Source organism: Myxocyprinus asiaticus, chromosome 25 (genome assembly GCF_019703515.2).
Source record: "Myxocyprinus asiaticus isolate MX2 ecotype Aquarium Trade chromosome 25, UBuf_Myxa_2, whole genome shotgun sequence".
NCBI lineage: Eukaryota > Metazoa > Chordata > Actinopteri > Cypriniformes > Catostomidae > Myxocyprinus > Myxocyprinus asiaticus.
In genome coordinates, this window is record NC_059368.1 from 19,391,605 (window position 1) to 19,410,641 (window position 19,037).

The 19,037-nt window shown below is 39.0% G+C and overlaps 1 protein-coding gene across 1 annotated transcript in view; it reads left to right on the top strand.

Moving 5' to 3' along the window:
* Positions 1–19,037, top strand: part of LOC127416458 (chromatin-remodeling ATPase INO80-like) — a 71,613-nt gene that overhangs the window by 50,828 nt on the left and 1,748 nt on the right. Inside the window, exons 28-36 of the mRNA XM_051655838.1 lie at positions 2,342–2,469; positions 5,482–5,576; positions 8,395–8,467; positions 9,545–9,703; positions 10,168–10,270; positions 10,403–10,491; positions 13,370–13,534; positions 14,151–14,310; positions 18,711–18,929. Of these exons, the coding sequence (XP_051511798.1) occupies positions 2,342–2,469; positions 5,482–5,576; positions 8,395–8,467; positions 9,545–9,703; positions 10,168–10,270; positions 10,403–10,491; positions 13,370–13,534; positions 14,151–14,310; positions 18,711–18,929 (1,191 nt within the window). The remainder of the gene's footprint in view (positions 1–2,341; positions 2,470–5,481; positions 5,577–8,394; positions 8,468–9,544; positions 9,704–10,167; positions 10,271–10,402; positions 10,492–13,369; positions 13,535–14,150; positions 14,311–18,710; positions 18,930–19,037) is intronic.

Consider the following 19,037-nt stretch of genomic DNA (forward strand, 5'->3'; position numbering starts at 1 on the left):
TAATGTGCTAAATCGGAAAGAGAAAATGAAGTAATTGCACAGCTCCTCAGACTTGTGAAATAGGACGTGTGGGGGGATTTGATAAGATTGGAAAAGAAATGACAGAGGAGACTCAGTGGTGCCGGTGCCCTTGAGTTGTGGGTATGACTCAAAGCACAGAACCAATGGGTCACACCATCCCCCTAGACCACATCTCCATCCCACAGTCTTTAAGGGGCTTCATAAAGCGGGATCTGGCAGCTCTAAGCCTCGCCGTCATCCCTCTGACGCCAGACTCATTATATTAGAGCTCTTTGGGGAACAGCGTATGGCATACCCTGTTCTCTTTGTGAAGCCAGCCTTCACTCAGTCAAGAACCTAAAACCTTGCCTTTTTGCAAAAGAAACCATTGCAATTAACACTGAGGGATACGGACGTTTTAGACATGTACATGTAATTCAGCAGGAAATGTCTTGATGCAAAATGTGAGCCTTGAAGTCATCTTTAGTGGTCTGAAAGTTGTGTAGTGTAGTATATAATGTATAATCATTATGCATGATCAGTGTGGATCTGTAACCAGTTCAATTTAGTAGATTTTTATTGGTTTGCAAAATTTTTAATTCAAGGTATTAACAATTAGCATTAAGTTGAGCCTAGAACCGATTTATCAGAAGAAAATGTTTGCTAATAAAGTATTTGTGTTTCAGATAGTTGAGAAAGGTATTTACTGTAATTGAGAGGTGGATCAAACTAAAGATGACCTATTGTAATCTCATGTTTGGAACTTTGAAAGGACATTTTTAATGTCTGCTCTGTCTGAAAATAACTCATTGCTGCAGATTAAGCAGAGGGATGTGGAATTTCTTCATGATTAGTGAACGTACACTGAATCAACTCTGTTTGCAAATTATGTCTACTTTGTTTTGCCCATTATATTGCCAAATATCCCAACAAATCTCAACTTTTCAGAATTGGATGGCAATGGGTGATCAAATGTATACAGTGACATGCTTTGCTCTCAAACAGAAATGTCCTTCCTCTCTGCAAACATACCAGTTACATGTGATGGTATACCTTAGAGCAGTGGTTCCCAACCCTGTTCCTAGAGGGCCCCCAACACTGCACATTTTGTATATCTCCCTTTTCTGACACACCCAATTCAGATCTTGGAGTCTCCACTAACGTGCTGATGAGTTCAATCAGGTGTGTTTGATTAGGGAGATATCCAAAATGTGTAGTGTTGGGGGGCCTCCAGGAACAGGGTTAGGAACCACTGCCTTAGAGCATAGATTCAGTATGGAGTAAATTAGATCCATGTGGTGATTATCTTGTCAATCATCAACATGTTGGATTTGAAATTCTTGGCTGTATGGTCTAATTTAAGCCATTCTCTACCACTCAATGAAAGGTAACACATGTGACCTTCTCAGGGTCATGGGGTGTTGAGTCAGGGTTCAGCAATGGTTCACATTAGCATGGACATGATGTGGTAACAACAATATGGTCATATTGGCCATGGGTTCGACACGCTTTCTGTATGGTCTAAAGCTTGACCAGCAGGCCTCAAACTCTCTCTAGGGATCTCTAGATTGCTCTGACAGCCTGCTCACTTTGTGTGTATAATCACTTTCTGAGTGTCCATGACTGCTGGGGTCATTTAACCTCCCCATGAGTTGACCTTGGGGTCAGGGGTTGCACCAGTCAACAATGGGAAGCCCATGCTTCCTCTTTTGTAAGCATTGTTTGGCTGACAGCATTGATTGTCCATTGGCACTAAATTTTCCTATCTGTGAATGTCAGTCAAATGAGTTGAGTTCATACATAATTGATGACCAATTTAAAAATAATATTGAAAACTTTATTAGCATCTGTGACGATGTGGATTACCCCAGAAAAAAATGTCAACTCATACTAACAGCTAAAAATGTGTTTCAGGGTTCCCACACTCATTGTAAACTTATCAGAGAAGTTTAAAATTGTGATTTCCAGCTCTCAAAATGTATGAAAATTAATAAAATCCTTTAAAGTGTACTGAATACAGATTTTTATTGTTATGATTTGTTCGAATATATTTTAGCAACTTTAAATTGCTCTTTCTGTAAATTGCAATCTGTATAAAATTATATATAAACCCTTTATAAGTAAACATGAAAAAAAGTCATGGAAATTCATTGGTCAAAAGGTGTGGGAATCCTGGTGTTTAGAGTAATGCACGCACAGTGGAAACCTATTCTGTACATTACTTTGATTTAAATATTCAGTTTCATTCTGACATTATGGGATGAAGTTTGATCTTGCAAGTTTACACATTCTTTCTCATTTCTCAGTGTTTTGAAATGTTTTTCTCCTCTTTGTTCTTCAGACAAAGAGTCTCTGATCACAGAGAGTGGGAAGCTTCATACTCTAGACCTGCTGCTGACTCGACTGAAGTCTCAAGGCCATCGAGTTCTCATCTACTCTCAGATGACCCGCATGATCGACCTTTTAGAGGTGAGGACTTCCATGAACTTCTCACAGTCAGTGACTGACTGCTGTGGGGTCTATGTACAGGACGCAACTGGATTGTTACCCTACATTGTCATCGTCACATGTTTTTCTTTTTCAAACTTAAAACTTTCCTTCATGTGTTCCTGTACTGAATACTTTGTAATTATTTGGGGTCATGCTGTACATGTTTTTATTGACATCTTGGTTCTACTTTGTTTGTTTTTTTGTGAGATTAACACTCAAAGAGATGGGGAATTTGATCAACCATTGTGAAGGGAATATTTGGCATTAAATAGCTCCATATTGTTGTAGTTGGACAAAGGCCGAGAGAAGATAACTGCGAGAAACAATCACATTTTCCAAAGGCACACTGTTGTTTGCCGCATGTTCTGCAGCAAGCCAAACATGGAACTAAATCTAGAAGCCTCCAATAACATTGTCAACACAGGCAGCTTATGGTCCAACATAACAATTGTTGTTCCGTGCCCTCTTGGTTACGCCACTCGTAGTCTAGAAACACATTCAATAGAAATTCCTTCCGATTCATTTTTCCTTTTTCCATGGCAAGCTTTCTAAAGGCTGAGAGACCCTGTTCGGTTTATTTCGTAGACTTAACTTCCTTTTTTTGTGGAGTAGTAGTTGGTCTATAGGAAATGTTAATCATGGAAAAACATGGCAGCATCCTTTAGCTTTGATTGACCATTAGTTTTGGCATTGACATGTATATGTCCACATTATATTTTATCTCCACTTTAAATGAAAGTCAACATTGAAATAAAAATGGACCCTATTTACCAACTTGATACACATTCCTGGACATATTGTGAATGATTCGTCTGTGCACATCATTCCAAAGGAAAAAAATGTTTGTCTTCACAAACTTTCATCAAAATTTAATAACTTGATCTTATGCTGGCATAACCAAGATCTCTTATTTTTCCAACCCTTTCCCTTCCACCCACCTGTAATATAGAGACAACAATTCAAACAATTCCTGCTAAAATCATATTGCTATCCATTTGAATAAGCACATTCCATATCCACTTAGCTACATCAATGCGTCTCTGCCAAACGGATATAGATTCGATCTTCATTTCCCACACTATATGCAAATAAAAGGGAGTTAATTTCTGTGATTATGCTAATGCCAGCCAGTGAATTTAAAAGATGTGAGATATTATTTGATTCCAAGTGACTTTGCCTAGTGCGTCTGTGTGTCTGTGAATGTGCATTCTGTGTATTGTTCCCTTGAGGTTTTTTGTAGGTAAGATACATCATGCGTGTCAGCTGCACTTATTGTCAGTGTTTAGTTTCAGTTTCGCCAGCAATCTGCATCAAATAAATTAAGAAAATAGTCCTGTCCCTCCTATAACATGTATTCGTTTTTTTATTTGTTATTATTTACTGTGCAACGCAAGCCCAATACAAATAAATACTCGCTAGCAGCTGTTCTGTTTTGCATTTTCCTTATGCTGACGTAGCGCTGTTTGGGCAGAGTAAAGTTTACATATGTGGTTTGAACTACCAGATGTATTTACACTTGACCTAGTTTCATCCAGAATATGCCTCAAACAGAGGTGGTTTGAGTGTTCAGATATACAGTATATCCATCTTGAATCTGTCTTGGAGGCCATTTACCCCTAGTCTTTTCATTATCGTTTAGCTTTCTGATCAGTAAAACGCATGAAGTGACCAAGTGTAAATACCCCCCAGAAGAAGTATTACTGGTGTTCTTTCTCAGCTGACATATTTCCTTTAAACATTAGATTTTGCATTGTGTCATGTATACTTGAACAGACAGATGAAGGCTATAACTTGACTATGCAAAAACCCACTGTATCTTGATTATAACAGCGTATGTAAACACACTGACTGTTTGGTAATATTTTAACAATACTATTTATTATTTGCTATTTATCTCCTGTGACTGTCATATGGGAGGATCCCGTAATGTGATCATTGAATGAAGTCATGCCATGGCAAATTTTCTCTTATCTCAGTTGGCTTACCAAGTCATTAAAAGAGCCAGCTGCAGTCAATTTCAAATCTCTTTCTTAGCTTTAGTGGGGGGAAAAATATATGCTGATTGTAATCTAATGTAGTCATTAACGTCAGTTTTTTTTTTCTTTTACTTTTTTTTTTTTTTCTTCTGTTCAGTGTGTTTACTGTTCATTCTTGCATGCCATCAGAGCAGTGTAGCTTGGGAGTGGGCATTGATGTCATCATCATTATGTTGTATAACAGCAAATACTGTTTAGCTTTTTAGATGCTACAGCGTAGTATTCTGTGCAAAAACCAAGAAACTTAGATGGTCAACTTCTTTCTCCTTTGAAATTGTGTCGGTTTAAGCAGACTCCCTTGAGTGTTTTGGTCAAATGTAGTTATTTATTGTGAGTTCAATAGATCGACTCCAAGTTGAGGTTGGTTTAAATTTATTCCAGGCACAGTTCCAAAGTCTCAAGGAAATTGAGGCCTAAATCATGTTACGTTCGGCACCACTCTGCTAGCCAGGAGTTAAATTCTCAATAGTGTAATACAGTTTTAAGATGGTCCCATTTGTTACTTACAGCTGGATAGTAAGTTTGGATTTGTGATCTAATGTTACTTTAGGCTGGAACAAAGTCCTAATCAAAGGAGTTTAATACCAAAGAGAGTGCTAATGCTCATTTCATACAGTCCAGATGTGCTTTTGGGAGGCAGTCCAGTAGAGTCATAAGCTTGTATGTGGGATGAGGCTTCACTCTGGGTGGTGTAAGAGAGTGGGAGGTCAGCTGAGAAAAGGGGTTAGGGATTATTTCTTAGTCTCTGCCAGCCTTGAAATGAATCTGCACTGGTAATGAGGGTTCAAGGAGTTGTGTTAAGGTTGAAGGAGGAAATTAATGAAAACTAGCCTTGCAGATTTAGGAGGATTATGGTGAAATATACACAACCAATTCATATCATTGACTTGTTTACCTGCTTGGGTTTCCATTTTCTTCTACTTATTTTAAATATTTAATTGTTTCTGTTCCCCAGGAGTACATGGTGTACCGTAAGCATACCTACATGCGACTGGACGGTTCATCCAAAATTTCGGAAAGGCGGGACATGGTGGCTGACTTTCAGAGCCGGTGAGTTTTTAACCTGTGAGTACGAAGATGGTGGCATTCGGCTGACCAGGTTATGTGTTGAAGTTTTAGATTAGTTGTTTTGTTTTTCTTTAAATTTGTGCATTTAATTTGTGCTCATTAGTTTTCAATCCATGATTGTTGGTTTTAGTTTAGTTTTATTTTATTTTATTATATATATAATAAAATAAAATAAAACTAAACTAAAACCAACAATCATGGATTGAAAACTAATGTGTATATATATATAAATATATATGTATTTATATATATGTATATATACACAGTTGTGCTCAAAAGTTTGCATACCCTTGGAGAATTGGTAATATATGTACCATTTTTAAGGAAAACATGAGTGAGCAGGCAAAACACATTTCTTTTATTTCTTATGGGATTCATATTCAACTGTAGGTTATAACAGAATGGCACAATCATAAAACAAAACATGGCAACAAAGAAAAAAAATAAAATGACCCCTGTTCAAAAGTCTTTGCCCCCTTTAGCATCAATGACAGTGTGCAGTCTTTTGTAATAGTTGTCTATGAGGCCCCAAATTTTGCAAGAGGTATAGATGCTCATTCGTCTTGGCAAAATGCCTCCAGGTCATGCAAAGTCTTTGGTCATCTTGCATGAACCGCACGTTTGAGATCTCCCCAGAGTGGTTCGATGATATTAAGGTCAGGAGACTGTGATGGCCACTCCAGAACCTTCACCTTTTTCTGCTGTAACCACTGGAGGGTCAACTTGTCCTTGTGCTTAGGGTCATTGTCATGCTGGAAAGTCCAAGAGCGTCCCATGCGCAGCTTTCATGCAGAAGAATACAAATTGTCTGCCAATATTTTCTGATAAAATGCTGCATTTATCTTGCCATCAATTTTCACAAGATTCCCCGTGCCTTTAGAGCTCACACACCCCCAAAACATCAGTGAGCTACCACTATGCTTCACAGTGGGGATGGTATTCTTTTCACTATAGGCCTTGTTGACCCCTCTCCAAACATAGCACTTATGGTTGTGACCATAAAGCTCTATTTTGGTCTCGTCACTCCAAATTACAGAAGCCAGAAGCTGTGAGGCATTTCAAGGTGTTGTCATTTGTGGCATTGGCACAGTAAAGGCTTCTTTCTGGCAACTCGACCATGCAGCTCATTTTTGTTCAAGTATCGTCGTATTGTGCTCCTTGAAACAACCACACCATCTTTTTCCAGAGCAGCCTGTATTTCTCCTGAGGTTACCTGTGGGCTTTTCTTTGTATCCCGAACAATTCTTCTGGCAGTTGTGGCTGAAATCTTTCTTGGTCTACCTGACCTTGGCTTGGTATCAAAAAGATCCCAGAATTTTCCACTTCTTAATAAGTGATTGAACAGTACTGACTGGCATTTTCAAGGCTTTGGATATCTTTTTATTTCCTTTTCCATCTTTATATTGTTCCATTACCTTGTTACGCAGGTCTTTTGACAGTTCTTTTCTGCTCCCCATGGCTCAGTACCTAGCCTGCTTAGTGCATCCACGTGAGAGCTAACAAACTCATTGTATCAAATATATATATATATATATATATATTCATTGTTTTCTAGATTCAGTTTTGTTTTTTCAGTATATTTTGATTTTATTTTAATTTTAGTATTTTTGGAATGCCCAAAATTAATGTGTTAACTGTGATGTTATTTAAATACGTTTAGTCATTACATTTCTCTGGGTCATTTAGTGTTATTGCTATCTAGCAGCATTTTCATGTTTAACGAAGGTGGATTGTGTAGGTTTAAAAATGTTTAGTGTACTATTTATCTAAAATTAATTCATGGTCATTTATCATTTATTTTAGTTTACTTTGGATTCATGAAAATGTATTTTAGTTTAGTTTTAGATTTATCTAAAATTTCAGTTACATTTTTTTTTTTTTAGGCAGTTTCTGTTCTAGTTTACATTAAAGATAATAACACTAAAGGGGCCTGGGTAGCTCAGTGGTAAAATACGCTGGCTACCACCCCTGGAGTTCGCTAGTTCGAATCCCAGGGCGTGCTGAGTGACTCCAGCCAGGTCTCCTATGCAACCAAATTGGCCCGGTTGCTAGGGAGGGTAGAGTCACATGGGGTAACCTCCTCGTGGTCGCTATAATGTGGTTTGTTCTCGGTGGGGCGCATGGTGAGTTGTGCGTGGTTGCCGCGTGATGCCGTGGATGGCGTGAAGCCTCCACACGCACTATGTCTCCGTGGCAACGCGCTCAACAAGCCACGTGATAAGATGCGTGGGTTGACTGTCTCAGATGCGGAGGCAACTGGGATTCGTCCTCCGCCACCCGGACTGAGGCGAATAACTACGCCACCACGAGGACTTAGAGCGCATTGGGAATTGGGCATTCCAAATAGGGAGAAAAAGGGGAACCCCCCCCCCACCAAAAAAAAAAGATAATAACACTGGGTCTGACAGCCAGGATTGGGCAGGAGACGTAAGTGTCTGTAGGCGTCTGTCTCTTCTTAAGCCTAATTGGGGCTTGTTTTTACAAAATGTCACCAACCGTAAATTCCTCATCCCTGGTGGTGCTGTCAGGCGAGGAGGGTTTTACTCTCTCTCTCTTTCTCTGTCTGTCTGCTTTCTTCCCTCCTTACTCAAGGTTTCTGGTTTGCATTAGCCCAGCACTATGTGGATACAATGGTCTCTGGTTTTTATTTTGTATAGGAGTGTGCTCTATATTGGAACGTCTCTCTGTGTAAATCCTGGGTGGTTGGGCAGGCCCCTAAAAGAGCGTGATCTGCCTCTGCTTTATTTGCTTTCTCTTACTGTTCCGGTCTCTCCCCCCAACCCCCCCCCCCCCCTTGCAGGACGGATATTTTTGTCTTCCTTCTCAGTACCAGAGCTGGAGGTCTGGGGATAAACCTGACAGCTGCAGACACGGTGAGGCCACAGCCTATCAGCACACCATGCTTACCAGATCGACTTCCCCCTCAGTCCATGAGAACTGCCTCTGAAATTTTATGAACCCTAAGACATTTAGCACTCATGTTATAATAGCCGCTGAACTCTTTGACTTTAAAAGAATAGTTCACCTATCATTTACTAACCCCCATTTCGTTCCAACCCAGTATTATTTTCTTCTATGAAACACGAAATGAGATCTCAGGCAGAATGTCCGAACAGCTCTTTTCCATGCAACGAACGCAGAAAGTAAAAAACAAAACAACAAAGAACTATGAAAGTATCATAGAAGTAGTCCATTTGACTGGTACGCTATATTCCAAGCCTTCTGAACCACTATGATAGCTACAGTATGTGTGAGTAACAGGCCCAAATTGAAGTCATTGTTTACTGAGAGTATTCCCTCTGTCGTTGCTCTGTTATATGGAAAGAGCTATTCAGACCTTTTTGGCTGAACTATATCAGTTCACAGAATTTTATTAGTGTGTTTTTTTTTTTTTTTTTTAACACTGAATTTTATAAACGAATGTGTGCATAAATAAAGAAAACAATATGGATGAATAATAAATTAAAAGGAGTGTGTATGAGTGGGGCCTGGGTAGCTCAGTGGTAAAGATGCTGGCTACCACCCCTGGAGTTCGCTAGTTCGAATCCCAGGGCGTGCTGAGTGACTCCAGCCGGGTCTCCTAAGCAACCAAATTGGCCCAGTTGCTAGGGAGGGTAGAGTCACACGAGGTAACCTCCTCGTGATCGCTCGGTGGGGCGCGTGGTGAGTTGTGCGTGGATGCCGCGGTGGATGGCGTGAAGCCTCCATACGCGCTATATCTCCGCGGTAATGCGCTCAACGAGCCATGTGATAAGATGCCGGGTTGAGGCAGCTGAGATTCGTCCTCTGCCACCCGGATTGAGGTGAGTCACTACGCCACCACGAGGACGTAGAGCACATTGGGAATTGGACATTTCAAATTGGGAGAAAAAGGGGAGGAAAAAAAAAAGGAGTGTGTGTATGAGGTTATCATAAAATGTAAATAAGGTTGCCACTGCCTATCTGCTCAGGTGATCTTCTATGACAGTGATTGGAACCCCACAGTTGACCAGCAGGCAATGGATAGAGCCCACAGACTGGGGCAAACCAAACAGGTCACAGTCTATCGGCTCATTTGCAAGGGCACTATTGAGGAACGCATCCTACAGAGGGCCAAAGAAAAGAGTGAAGTAAGTGCATGGTATCGTACATGTTATAGTACAAGATACTATTCAGAATCACAGCTTGACAAAAGCCCTATTTGGTAAGTTGATTGATGTTGATTTCACATTAGAGTGGCTTCCTTGGATCAAAAGGCTATACATTTAAGTTAGAACAACTATGTTTATGTAAATGTCAAATCCCAAAAGAGTCTTTGCAGAGTCCAGATGGGTGGTTAAAGGAAAATGTAGCCTATGGTTGTAATTGTCAGGTTGCATTTATGGCTAATTACACTGTAATTACACAGTAATGAGTGCTCTGAACTGTCACATATATCTCAGCACGACTGTATCAACAACACATTATTATAGTCAGTACATGTTTCAGAGGCCTTAAGACCCTTCTCCTCTTTCTCCTTGTTTCTGATGGTATTTATGTATTCTCTATCTCAATAATTGCTCTTTTTTTATCTGCTGTGGGTTCTGTGCTTTAGATTCAGAGGATGGTAATATCAGGAGGAAACTTTAAACCTGACACCCTGAAGCCCAAAGAGGTGGTCAGCCTGCTGCTGGATGACGAGGAGCTGGAGAAAAAATGTGAGATGCCACTCCGTTTACGATCTCGTACGGATCATAAAAGCATACGTTTGTATAATGTAAAAGAGGTATTGACAGAGTGAGTTAGCAATGTTTGCAGTGCTTTGATTGGATGATTTGGTTGTGTTTCAGTGCGTTTACGGCAGGAAGAGAAGTGGCAGCTGGAGGAGAGCAGTAAGGTGAAGGAGCGGAAGAGGAAGAGGGAGAAGTATGCAGAAAGAGTAAGTTCCCCCATACAGGCATGAAGAAGTGATGAAGAATCTACTGGCAGTGCAGTGGTGTCACATTTGTACATTCATATTAGAAGTGGGTGGTATGATCAGAATCTTATATAATGGTCTGAGTAATTTGGGTGGACGCAGCTGGACGCAGCTCAATTTCGAATGCAGGGATCTCGAGACGTGTTTTTATATGTTTCAAACTACATTAAACTTGACAAAGCAACCTAAAAACGTTTTGTTTATGACGTTACGCAACCAAAGTGAGATGCTCTCTTATAATAAGTCTACCTTGGACAGTCTGATGTATTAAATTGTAAAATGGATTGCTGTGGACTTGAGTCTAATTATAGGCTTGTGTTAAGAAATATGGAAATAAGGGGGCCTGGGTAGCTCAGTGGTAAAAGACACTGGTTCGAATCTCAGGGCGTGCTGAGTGACTCCAGCCAGGTCTCCTAAGCAACCAAATTGGCATGGTTGCTAGGGAGGGTAGAGTCACATGGGGTAACCTCCTCATGGTCGCTATAATGTGGTTCGTTCTCGGTGGGACGCGTGGTGAGTTGAGCGCGGATGCCGCGGAGGATGGCGTGAAGCCTCCACCCGCGCTATGTCTCCGTGGCAACGCGCTCAACAAGCCACGTGATAAGATGCGCGGGTTGATGGTCTCAGATGCGGAGGCAACTGGGATTCATCCTCCGCCACCCGGATTGAGGCGAATCACTACGCGACCAAGAGGACTTAAAAGCGCACTGGGAATTGGGCATTCCAAAATTGGGTGAAAACGGGGAAGAAAAAAAAAGTTAATATATATATATACAGGTGCATCTCAATAAATTAGAATGTCGTGGAAAAGTTCATTTATTTCAGTAATTCAACTCAAATTGTGAAACTCGTGTATTAAATAAATTCAATCCACACAGACTGAAGTAGTTTAAGTCTTTGGTTCTTTTAATTGTGATGATTTTGGCTCACATTTAACAAAAACCCACCAATTCACTATCTCAAAAAATTAGAATACATCATAAGACCAATAAAAAAAACATTTTTAGTGAATTGTTGGCCTTCTGGAAAGTATGTTCATTTACTGTATATGTACTCAATACTTGGTAGGGGCTCCTTTTGCTTTAATTACTGCCTCAATTCGGCGTGGCATGGAGGTGATCAGTTTGTGGCACTGCTGAGGTGGTATGGAAGCCCAGGTTTCTTTGACAGTGGCCTTCAGCTCATCTGCATTTTTTGGTCTCTTGTTTCTCATTTTCCTCTTGACAATACCCCATAGATTCTCTGTGGGGTTCAGGTCTGGTGAGTTTGCTGGCCAGTCAAGCACACCAACACCATGATCATTTAACCAACTTTTGGTGCTTTTGGCAGTGTGGGCAGGTGCAAAATCCTGCTGGAAAATGAAATCAGCATCTTTAAAAAGCTGGTCAGCAGAAGGAAGCATGAAGTGCTCCAAAATTTCTTGGTAAATGGGTGCAGTGACTTTGGTTTTCAAAAAACACAATGGACCAACACCAGCAGATGACATTGCACCCCAAATCATCACAGACTGTGGAAACTTAACACTGGACTTCAAGCAACTTGGGCTATGAGCTTCTCCACCCTTCCTCCAGACTCTATGACCTTGGTTTCCAAATGAAATACAAAACTTGCTCTCATCTGAAAAGAGGACTTTGGACCACTGGGCAACAGTCCAGTTCTTCTTCTCCTTAGCCCAGGTAAGATGCCTCTGACGTTGTCTGTGGTTCAGGAGTGGCTTAACAAGAGGAATACGACAACTGTAGCCAAATTCCTTGACATGTCTGTGTCTTGATGCCTTGACCCCAGCCTCAGTCCATTCCTTGTGAAGTTCACCCAAATTCTTGAATCGATTTTGCTTGACAATCATAAGGCTGCGGTTCTCTCGGTTGGTTGTGCATCTTTTTCTTCCACACTTTTTCCTTCCACTCAACTTTCTGTTAACATGCTTGGATACAGCACTCTGTGAACAGCCAGCTTCTTTGGCAATGAATGTTTGTGGCTTACCCTCCTTGTGAAGGGTGTCAATGATTGTCTTCTGGACAACTGTCAGATCAGCAGTCTTCCCCATGATTGTGTAGCCTAGTGAACCAAACTGAGAGACCATTTTGAAGGTTCAGGAAACCTTTGCAGGTGTTTTGAGTTGATTAGCTGATTGGCATGTCACCATATTCTAATTTTTTGAGATAGTGAATTGGTGGGTTTTTGTTAAATGTGAGCCAAAATCATCACAATTAAAAGAACCAAAGACTTAAACTACTTCAGTCTGTGTACATTGAATTTATTTAATACACGAGTTTCACAATTTGAGTTGAATTACTGAAATAAATGAACTTTTCCACGACATTCTAATTTATTGAGATGCACCTGTGTATATATATATATATATATATATATATATATATATGGAAATAAACAATTTATTGACTTCTAAACCCACATTTTGTGTTGTCTTAATGCGTCACTTGTCTGCCACAGTAATGCAATGCATTTGATTTATCTGAATGATAATATTTAATATATATTTATAATTATTTAAATATAACTATTTCTGACTATTTAATCATATACTGTATTAAATGATTATTTTAAGACCATTCTCAACAAATATTTAGTGATTAATTGAAATTAATCATTTCAATTACAATGTGCTACTTTCTATTTCTGAATAATTCAGTGAATTAAATACTTAACTAATAAAAGATAGTTCTTCTCATTTGATTGTTTTCTCTTTTTATTTGAAACTTTATGGATGCAAACCAAAATATAAGATTATTCATCACAAATGATACAAAATTTACAAAAAATGTATCCACCCTGTACCAACTTTATCTCCCTATACTCCCTGCTTTTTATTTTTCAGAGGAGAAAGGATGATGATAACCCAGACATGAAAAAGAAGAAGGAGGGTGTGAATGTGGTCATCCCTTATGCTCCATCAGCAGACAACTCTAACCTGTCAGCGGATGGGGAAGACTCGTTCATCAGTGTTGACATGGACTCTGCCATGCCCAGCCCCTTCAGTGAGGTAAAAGTATGAGATTGAATAATCTCCCAATCCCCCAGAATTTTAAATAACTGTTCCATAATTTTGATGTTTATTGAATTGCAGAGGTCATTATGTCGGGAGGAATTATTATACAGTTCTGGTCCTATAATGATATATTTTAAACCAGGGGTTTCTAACCTTTTGGCAGCTGAACCCCTATGACTTGAAATTATATACTTGTGGTACCCCATGAAATTTCTGTGTTCTAACTTTTTGAAAACCATATTAAACTATTGTATAAATTGTATAAAATGAGAGCAAGGCATTTTTTGATTTTACATATTTTTTGTTAAAAATGGTACATTTTTCGTTTGCCATTGGCAAATGGCTAATTAACCCCCAAGCATTTCTATCATGAATGGTAGGGGTTCGTGAACCCACAGTTGGGAAGCCCTGCATTTGGTAATAGGATGCAGTCACAACAAAAGCATGCGAGAATGTTCACAAAGAATGTCGTTTTCAACACAGTCTCACATTTACTTACTATGCTGACCTCACATCCCTCTTCCTCGTCCATTTTTTGGTCCTACTGTCTCTCCTCCGTGGTACTGTCCCTCTGTCCCTGTCTCACCCCCAGAACTATGTGTCTCTGCAGATCTCTTTGAGCAGTGAACTCCAGCCCAGCTCCATTCCTGCAGACGAGAGTAGCAGTGACATGCTGGTAATCGTGGACGAACCCATGTCTTCTGCTCCACAGTCCCGTGCCACCAACTCTCCCGCCTCCATCGCCGGATCTGTATCCGACACGATGAACGGTGAGTTCCAGCAGTTTGGGTGTAGGAATCTTGTATCTTTTTTTTTGTTTTTTTTGTTTGTTTTTTTTTAATATAAAGTGGTCCCAGATATTTCACAGGCAAATTTCTCATGTTATAATCATAAGGGAGACTGGGGCTAGTTGTCACACTTCCACACCAGTAAATCTTTACCAGGGTGGGTTTATATGTGAAAGTCAATTTCATACTTTAAAAGCTACCCTTTGAGGATAGGGGGATTTTTTTCTGAAATAGTTTTGCATGCCCTCTCAAGTTTTGTGTGCCCTCACAAAAGTTTTGCGTTCCCTTGCAATAAATTTACCATGGTTTTACTACAGTAACCATATTTTAACCATGATATTTGTAGTGAAACCATAGTGACAATGCAGGAAAACGAAAACTGTGGAAATAAAAACCATAATGTTGTGGTTATTATGGTTTTACTATAGTAATATTGTAAATTGTAACCGTAGTTTTTGGCAGAAATTATTTTTCTGTTGTAATATTGTAGGATGTAGTAATGACTGTTGTAGGCTAACCAGGTTTTTTTTTTTCTTTTTGGTGGAAACCATGGTTTTACTATAGTAATATTGTAGTAACTATGAAAAGTAAGTTAAGCAGTGTTTCTTTTTGGTGGAAACTATGGTTTTAACACAGTATACTGTATCATTTCATTTGCATTTTTTTTTCTCCATTTATTTATTTCGGCATTTATACAATTCATGACAGTTTGATCCATCCAAATGTCCGAAAAGGAATAGGCTGAAGCCAAAGCTTATTATGCCAACCCTTTTTACCTCCTTTATTTTATATTTCAATATTTTCCTTTACCGTCCTGTTCACAGCTCATAAAAACAATGAAAGTATAAATTTATACTGCAGCAAGATGGCTATATAACATTTATAAATATAACTTCACCCTAACAAATAAATTATTTGAATTAAACTTAAGAAAATGTACTGTTTGCGTTAACTGCTTAATTTCTATATACATGACACACGTCAATTATAAACATTCTCTTAAATGTATTAATTATTTTATTAAATTTTTATTCATTTCAATCTTCAATTTCTAATGAATATCAAGGTTAAAATATGGTTACTGTTGTAAAACCATGATAAATTTATTGTAAGTGCATGCAAAACCATTGGGAGGGAATGCAAAACTGGCGCGAGGGAACTGCAATTTTTTTTTTTTTTTTAAATCCCCACACTGTACTCCTGTAAAAAGGCACATACTTTTGTATTGGCCACACAAAAAAACATTTCACCATTATTACCCACGAAAAAAGATACAGTTCATTGAACACATGTTTTCCTTTTGTGACAACTTTCCCCAATTGTGGGTCATGTTTTCACATTCTATGGGGTAAATTGTAGCAATGGAACCTGCCATTAAACCAGTGGTGTAGGTTTCATCTGAATATTGCATATAGTCCTTGTGACAATTTACCCATGTGACAACATGCCACAGTCTCCCCTACATACTTTTTCAATTTCATGCCAGTGTTTCGTGCACCACTAGTACCATGGATTTCATGCTGTAAAAAAGACAACATAATGCCAAGACAACAAATCTTTCTATTGCATGTCTTTGCTGGCTGTACTTGAAAACAAACATACTGTCCGACTTGTGTAGCCTGATGCATGAAGGAATGACTGTTATGAGCCACTTCTAATTTAATGAAATGCACAAAAAGACTAACAAACTCATTAGTCATCGCTTTTAATCAGTTTGACAAATCCTTTACTGAATGAACTCACTGAATCTGTCAGAGCATTTTCTAAATTAACGTCACTGAAGCATAATTCTTTAATTTTGACTCGAATTTATAAAAATGAAATCAGTATCATTACTGTTAGGTTGTTCATATGAAAATGTGTAGTAAACATTTGCAGTTATTAATAGAATGAAGCTTTGTTACCAGAGAACAAGTTGAAAAGTGAACTCCTATTATGGGCTTATTGGCAAAATGCTCTATTATTTGTAAAAAAAAAAAAAAAAAAAAAAAGACATTAAATCTTGTTGCACATATGGTTTTCATTGGTTTCTCCACCTAAACAGTATTTGTTAAAATTCTTATTTTTCTTTCATATTCCTATCCAGTCTATTTTGGGGGTTGTTGCTTTATTACAGTTAAAGTCCCAAATACAGGAGTCACATTAACAGAAATCTGACTACCTGCCTTCCTGCCTGCCTAGTGATGAGCGGTGTTAATAAGCAGTGTTGCTGTCTAGGTTTTAAAGCTGAGAGTGCAGAGGTTTGTGGGACTTGAGCTTGCTGGTGAAACATGAGCAGAAATGTGGCCATAAAGGAGATAGGGTTTGCATGAGTCGGGCTAGAGCCACTGTGTCCCAAACAGCCTTGGCATGCAACCTCATAGTAAAGTGAGGACAAGTGGAAGATGACACAATCTAACAGTTCAGAAAACCATCAGCAGAAACATGTTGTTTGGTTGGCACATATTACATTAAATTGTTGGTGGTTCTCTGAATTGGATCTTAAGCCCGTTATACACTAGGATTTTTACAGTCTTTTAAGATTGTTGCTTGTAAGACTTTACGATATGAATGCATTGATATTGCCATGGCACACTGTGCAACATTATGTCAGACTGTACGATAAACATCGTAGCCAACTGTGGTCCCAATCATCGCGATCAGTGAACCCAATCGTCCCGATCAGTGAACATGACTCGCGTTACGGGAGTGTTGCGACAAGCTCAAGTCCCACAAACCTCTGCACTCTCAGCTTTAAAACCTAGAAACGGTGAGATTTGCCCGCCATGGAGGAGCTTTTTTTTTCTGAAAGTCAGGACATCAGCATTTCCGTTGCTCCAATACCACTCCATCAGGAGCGTAGGCTAACATATAAAAAGATGGATTTTGTCAAATAGGCCTATAATAAGACAGCCTGATCACAAATACCAAAAAAAATTACAGATGGAGAGTGAACGCGAGTGCGGAAGGTAGCCTACAGTAATAATTAACTACCACAAGCAAATATTTATTGTGGAAATAAAAAGACTTGTGGCCCGAAAAATGACAAACTTCTCCATTCTCATAGGGGAAAACAAAAAAGGTGGGTTATAGTACATCTTTCTCCTCTAGATTAGTAACCTATAGACCAGGGGTGGGGAACGTCAGGCCTCAGGGCCGTAAAAGGCCCGCAAGACCATTTTACCCAGCCTGCGAGGCCATTTGAGAAATAACTTAAAGCAAAAAAATGGCCTTGATTCAACTTACTGAAAAAAAAAAAATACTATTAAAATAATTATTAAAAATAATTTTAAATGATAACAACTAAAAATATTGTATAATTTATTTTGTTTAGACCTTTCAGTGTTTTTCCTTGGTGCGTGAGCACGTAATGGAATGCGTACATTAATTTCAACCCACAATCAGAAATTGCAAGCAATTGAATGGCCCGCGGATAATTTAGTAAAAACTCGAATGGGCCTTAATGGGATAAAAGGTTCCCCACCCCTGCTGTAGACCAAGCAAAATTTCGAAAATTCATGTAGGCTATTAATATATTGTGCTTGCAAATTCCCTCTGGATAATGCACAAACACGACATAGATTTCTATAATTGTATCCAGTTGTATCTTCTGGTTTGGATTAAAATGTCCCATAAATATTTACCTATATATATATTTATTAATTTTTTTATATATAAAATTGGAGTGGTGTGAACCTTAACTACAGAAGTTTACAGACGTTTAAAGTAAATTTATTAAAAGTAAAATAGTAATTCAAATAAAGTTGTAAAGAAAATGCATGATAAATGTAAAGAAAAAAACGTTTTAAGAAAATGCAGTCATTTATTTATTTTTGTTTTGTAAACTATGCATTTATTTAATTCTGGGAATAATGCTTTCATATTGCTGAAGTGTTACACTTTTCTCCAAGTATTTTCTGCTTATTTATTTATTAAAACTTTTTATATAAAATGAAAAGAAGAAAAAACATTGAAAGAGCTTGAGTATAACTCAAGCAAGTAGAGCTTGAGTGATAACTGGGCACAAATGTTGCTATGGTGGTGCAAACGCGGAGCAGGTTTCTTTCCAAGTGAATTGGGGAACGAGAGAGGAGCGGAATATCTTATCTGGCCATCGTAATAACAGTCACACTATACGACTGCGATGCAAATGTTCTGACACTGCTAGAACTCCGTCGGAGGCTAAAGATCATCGCAAAGGCTATTAATCGGCTGTCGGTGAACATGTTACACTGAATGTTGAAGGATTCCCGAAATTTGTCTTAGACGGCAGAATCGTAGCCAAAATCGTACAGTGTGCACCGGGCTTTATATGGATGTTAGTCTGTTTTGTGGGCAGGCAGTTACAGTTAACTTCTATGGCTAGATTTTCCAAATGAGTTTAATACATGGTTCTCTTTCAGGTGTCTCTTCCCAAGATATGTCCAGTCCAGGCAGGGGAAGGTCTGGTCGGAGTCGAGGACGACCCAAAGGCTCTGCAGGAGCCGGGAAGTCTTCTATCAGGAAGGGCAGAGGACGAAAGACGATAACGGGGAGTGCTGCAGCCATGGCAGGGGCGATGGCAGGGGCAGCAGCTGCATCTGCAGCTGCATATGCTGCGTATGGCTACAGTGTTTCCAAAGGTAACAACATGCCATCAACTTCAAATGTACATTTGACTTGGTGAAAAAATCATAACAGTTTATCCGAACTGCTTTGAAATTATTCACCCATGTTTTGTTTTTGTGTTT